Source organism: Propithecus coquereli, unplaced genomic scaffold, assembly GCF_000956105.1.
Source record: "Propithecus coquereli isolate 6110/MARCELLA unplaced genomic scaffold, Pcoq_1.0 Scaffold3, whole genome shotgun sequence".
NCBI lineage: Eukaryota > Metazoa > Chordata > Mammalia > Primates > Indriidae > Propithecus > Propithecus coquereli.
In genome coordinates this window covers 15647088-15651930 of record NW_012148618.1, presented here as the reverse complement: position 1 = coordinate 15651930, position 4843 = coordinate 15647088, and the positions used below count along the sequence as shown (strand labels likewise).

General features: G+C 40.9%; 1 protein-coding gene across 3 annotated transcripts in view; it reads right to left on the bottom strand.

Annotated features, from left to right (window-relative positions):
- Positions 1–296: 296 nt before the first annotated feature.
- TRIM69 (tripartite motif containing 69) overlaps positions 297–4843 on the bottom strand; it is a 44714-nt gene continuing 40167 nt past the window's right edge. For 2 of the 3 annotated variants that reach the window (XM_012649191.1, XM_012649192.1), the window contains 4 exons: positions 3164–3397; positions 2381–2403; positions 2082–2206; positions 297–895 (listed from right to left, as the gene is read on the bottom strand). In XM_012649191.1, coding sequence (XP_012504645.1) covers positions 354–895; positions 2082–2206; positions 2381–2403; positions 3164–3397 — 924 coding nt within the window. In that variant the 3' untranslated portion in view covers positions 297–353. The remainder of the gene's footprint in view (positions 896–2081; positions 2207–2380; positions 2404–3163; positions 3398–4843) is intronic. The other variant, XM_012649194.1, reaches the window with a different exon arrangement.

Here is a 4843-nt window from a genome sequence, read left to right as displayed (position 1 = left end):
ACTAAGAGTTACTATGCTGGAGAACAATGACAGCATGATAGAATTTCTGGGCACATTTGAAAAGGGTTTCCAAGCATCACAAACTCAAGTTGTAGTTTGTTCCAGTAACAATAGCATGATGATCACTCTCAGGAGAGTGGCTTTTCTGTCATAGAAGACCCCAGGAAAGTAGAATGAAATCTTGAAAGGCTCCCGCAAAATCCATTTAGGATACTGAGAATGGAATTTGATTTATGAATCCTCTCTTCATTATTCCAGAGTTCCCATAAATTGGGAAGAGAATCCAGTGAGACTGGTAAACTATTTCAATACCTCTTTAATATCACTCTGAATTTATACAATAGTGTAACTAATTACTGTGGATGTAAGATGTGCAATGGTTCTTTATTCTCTCCACCATCGTTAAGACAGGGGCAGAAGTAGGGATAAAGTTTCTCTGTGAAAGTGCTACTGAAGGTATAAATGTGGATCATGGTTTTAGCATTGTAGAAGGACACTTGCCCTCCTTCATAATCCAAGTATATGCCCACCCTATTGAGTTTGTCCATCAGTTTCAGACTACAAGAAGGCAAATCCAGAGCCTTTAGATCAGTTTGGTTCCTCAGTCTTAAAAGCCAGAATCCTTGCTCAGGAGTTAGAGGAGAGCTGCCCTTCCGAATGATGGATTCTCTGACAACTCCGAGGGTCCATTTTGTCTTCTTTGCTACTTCTACTTCCCAATACCACTTTCCAGATGTGAATCCTTTTGAGCCCAGCACAGCCACACTTGAGTCAAACCTCTCTGGATCATCGGGCAACACCTGCTTAACGTCACCATGCCACACACTGGTTCGGTTTTTGGAGAGCACCAAATTTGGGTGAGCTGTTTTAGGGTCCAGAGTTAGTGGAGATAAGCCTAGTAAGAAAGTAAGAGAAAGTAGGGCACGGGAGAAAAGGGGGTGAATGCGAATTCCCATAGTAAAAGACAGTTATTTACATAGACACTAGTGCTTTATTTCCTCGCACACATATACTCTTAGGCAGGCAATTACTTACATACTTTTTATTGTTTGGGTATCCATGTTGTTATGTTCTAGACTTTTTTATAGTTAGGGTAAAAATCAGGCTTTACTCTGAAGTAATTTATGCTCTATTAAATGAATCGACACAAATAATGTAAATCTATACTTTAGAAACTTTCATAGAAATCTGACTAATTTTATGTCAGTTGAATCTAATAATTACAAAATCAGGGTTGTACTTTGTAGTCTTTGGTTTTTTTGCGGGGGAGGTTTGAGACAGAGTCTCACTCTGTTGCCCGGGCTAGAGTGCCCTGGCATCAGCCTAGCTCACAGCAACCCCAAATTCCTGGGCTCAAGCGATCCTCATGCCTCAGCCTCCCGAGTAGCTGGGACTACAGGCATGCACCACCATGCCCGGCTAATTTTTTCTATTTTTAATAGAGAGGGGGTCTCACTCTTGCTCAAGCTGGTCTCCAACTCCTGAGCTCAAGCAATCCTCCTCCTTCAGCCTCCCAGAGTGGTAGGATTACAGGCGTAAGCCACCGCCTCCGGCCAGGAACATAAAAACTTAATGCCCTTATTATGTACATTTGTTAAAATTAGTGGTTTTCTTCTGAAGCACTGAAGATCTAAACGATCTCCTAATATGTTATACTCTATGATATGAACATCAAGCACAAGAGGGCCTGTAAAAAGACCCTATGTACATACAAAGGAGTATGTACAGAAACCTCCTTCTGTAGGGCATAGAAGCCCCATGGATTTATATAGGTGATTTAGCAAAACAGAGTAAAATTTTGGCTACTGCCACATTTGATAGACCAGTCAAACAAAATCATAGGCTGAGGAGTAATTCTGATATAAAACTCTTATCTATTTACCAGTACAAAGTTATAAATTCTTAGGTCATGGCACCAGAAGAAATTCAGGTATACCAACTAGCCTCCTTTTGGCTAAACTTTACCCTTTCCCCTGTCCTAGACTCTAAAGAACTAATTAGGGCCACAGAAGAGGTTCCACAGATAAAACATAGATTAAGAGCCCCAGGAACCAATAGTTATTACCCACTGATACTGATACCTGGAGAGACAGTGGACTGCATTTCCCTCCACTTCATGTACTGGATGGGACCTTTGAACTGGCCCAGGTTCAGCTTTCTGGAGATGAGCTCTCTGGGTGCCAATGACCTCATTCCTTGCTCCAAGCTGGAGGGGACATAAATCATTTATCCTCAGACATCCTCCAGGGACTGAAGGAAGGATATTAAGAATACCATAGGTGAGGTTGCTGTGAGCTAGGATGACGCCACGGCACTCTAGCCCGGGCAACACAGTGAGACTCTGTCTCAAAAAAAAAGAATACCATAGGGAAACACTTACCTATCCAACAAAGTTGTGATGTCCTAGAAGAGGAAAGGGGAAATAGAGATATCAGATGCCTGTTCATCAACTCCAGAAATTTCTCTAGTGATACTGCCCATCACTAGAATTTGTGCAGATAGTCCCCAACCCATCTCTTTCATCCTTAATATGCCTTTACTAATCTGCATCCCTGATCTAACCCAGGATAAACTGGCCTTACCTTGTCCTGATTTTCTATAGTTCCCTTCTACAGGGAACAAGAGAGAAGCTAATAAGACAATAATTAAGGTTAAGCTATTTTTACCTATACTTTCAAATGTCTCAGAAGAAAAACACAGTAGATATTCCAGTCCTAAGGCCGCTTTTCCTTTCTCTAGCTAATTAAGCTTCTGAGTGCTGAAGTGGTAACCAATGCCTCTTCAGAAGTGAAGCTTCAGATAGCAAAGATTGGCAAACAGCTTTTCGGACAGATCAATTTAATGATCGCTGAGAGCCAGTTGAAGGTACAACTAAGGCTACAACATATTTATTTTTGAGAAATAAAGCTTTGAAGTTCTTTATGGAAAAATATTAAAATATTAATGCTTATTATTATTGAGATTTTTATCTTGTTTACAAGACGGATGAAAGTAAAGCTTTCTGCTGAGCATAAAGCTAAAGTAGCCTCCTGTTTTTCTCCCAGAAAATCTTAAAAGCACTATAGCAGTCTTGTTTCGTTTTTTTCCCTGGCAGTGAAAAGCCATTTCTGTATCCTCTTCCCCCGCTGAGTGTACCCATAATCATACTGGTATGGTGTCTCACTTTGAGAAAGTCGAAGGAGTTCTGCTGTTCCATCCGTGTCTGAATGCTCACCAACATGTCCTTGGCTAGGAGACCCTGCTCCTCAAGCTTGTTCATATTCAGCTCCATCTCTTCATTCAAGGCTTTCCCCTCTTCCCGGAGCTCATTCAAAATGGCCTTTTCTTTGTTGTGCAGGAACTGATGCAGCTTTAGAAACTCCAAGGATACATGTTGCTGCAGATGTAGCTTGTCTTCCTGGAAACCTCCATGATTATCAGCATGGTTATTACCAAGACTAGTATTTGAGGATGTGGGCCCACACCACCAACACTCACTCTCTTAGGAAATATCACAGAAAAATGCATACAAATGGCTGCTGAATATCAACATTCAACCACACTAACATAAGCCCTTTGGGAAACTTATTGCCTCTTTCCCAACTTGTTTAATAGTTCAGAGTTCAGGATGAAATAATTGAAAATGGTTTCTAGGCTTCTACTGCAGTACCAAGGCAGTTAACCAGTGCCATATAAATAAGACTGTGGAGGTAAATCAAACATTCTAGAACGAATAATAATACCCCTCTACATTGGTAAGCCAATATCTACCAAGTGGTACTGTTAGACTGGGCCATTGGAAGGCTGGAAGAACTGTCCTTATCTAGAAATCAGAACTGGAGCAGGGAGGTGCCATTCCTACTGCCAGGACCATGCAGAAGAAGCAGAAGATGAGCAGTGTTGGAAGCACTGAAATGGATAATGTAGCTCTCTTCTTGGGTAACCTCAGCATCCTCATGGGTGAAACATTTGTCATCCTGACTTCTGTTCCTCATCCTCCTCATTCTCATTTCTGGTGATTTCTACCTATATCTACTCATTCCCATAGTCACACCTAGGATTTTATTCTCCCCAGCAATTGCATCAGCTCCAGAATAACTTGTTATGTTCTAGGCTCACTCAGGTACCCCTACTACAATTATTGGATCTCATTGAAACCTACTATTCATTGACCCCTCCATTTCTATTTATAAACTTCTATCTTTTATCTTCATGTACCCTCTTATCCAGCTTAGATTCTATGGTCCATAATTATTATTGCACTTTTTTTTTGGAGATAGAGTCTTACTCTGTCACCCCGGCTAAAATGCAGTGGGGTCATCATAGCTCACTGCAACCTCAAACTCAAACTGGGCTCAAGTAATCCTCCTTTCTGAGCCTCCTGAGTAGCTGGGACTACAGGCATTCACTACCACCTCCAGGTAATTTAATTTTTCTATTTTTTTGTAGAGACAGCATCTCGCTCTTACTCAGGCTGGTCTTGAACTCCTGAGCTCAAGCAATCTCCCACCTCGGCCTCCCAGAATGCTAGGATTACAAGCATGAGCCTCCATGCCCAGCCTATTATTGCACACTTAAAATAATCTTAACTCCCTCTCCTCTAGCTCACACTTTTTCAGTGTGAGCTTTTACCTTTTGCACCGTTATTTCTCAGTCTTATTTGTTGGCTCTACTTCCTCTAACCAAGCTCTAAGTCTTAGACTTACTTGATATTCTGTCCTGGGCTCTTTCCCCTTCTAATTCTACACTTTCTTTCTAGGCAATATCCTTTCCTCCTATGGCTTTAAATATCATCTAATGCTGACTTCTTTTTTTAAAAATTTTAATAGTTATTTTCTTTTTTAGTTTTTATTTCTTTTTTTTT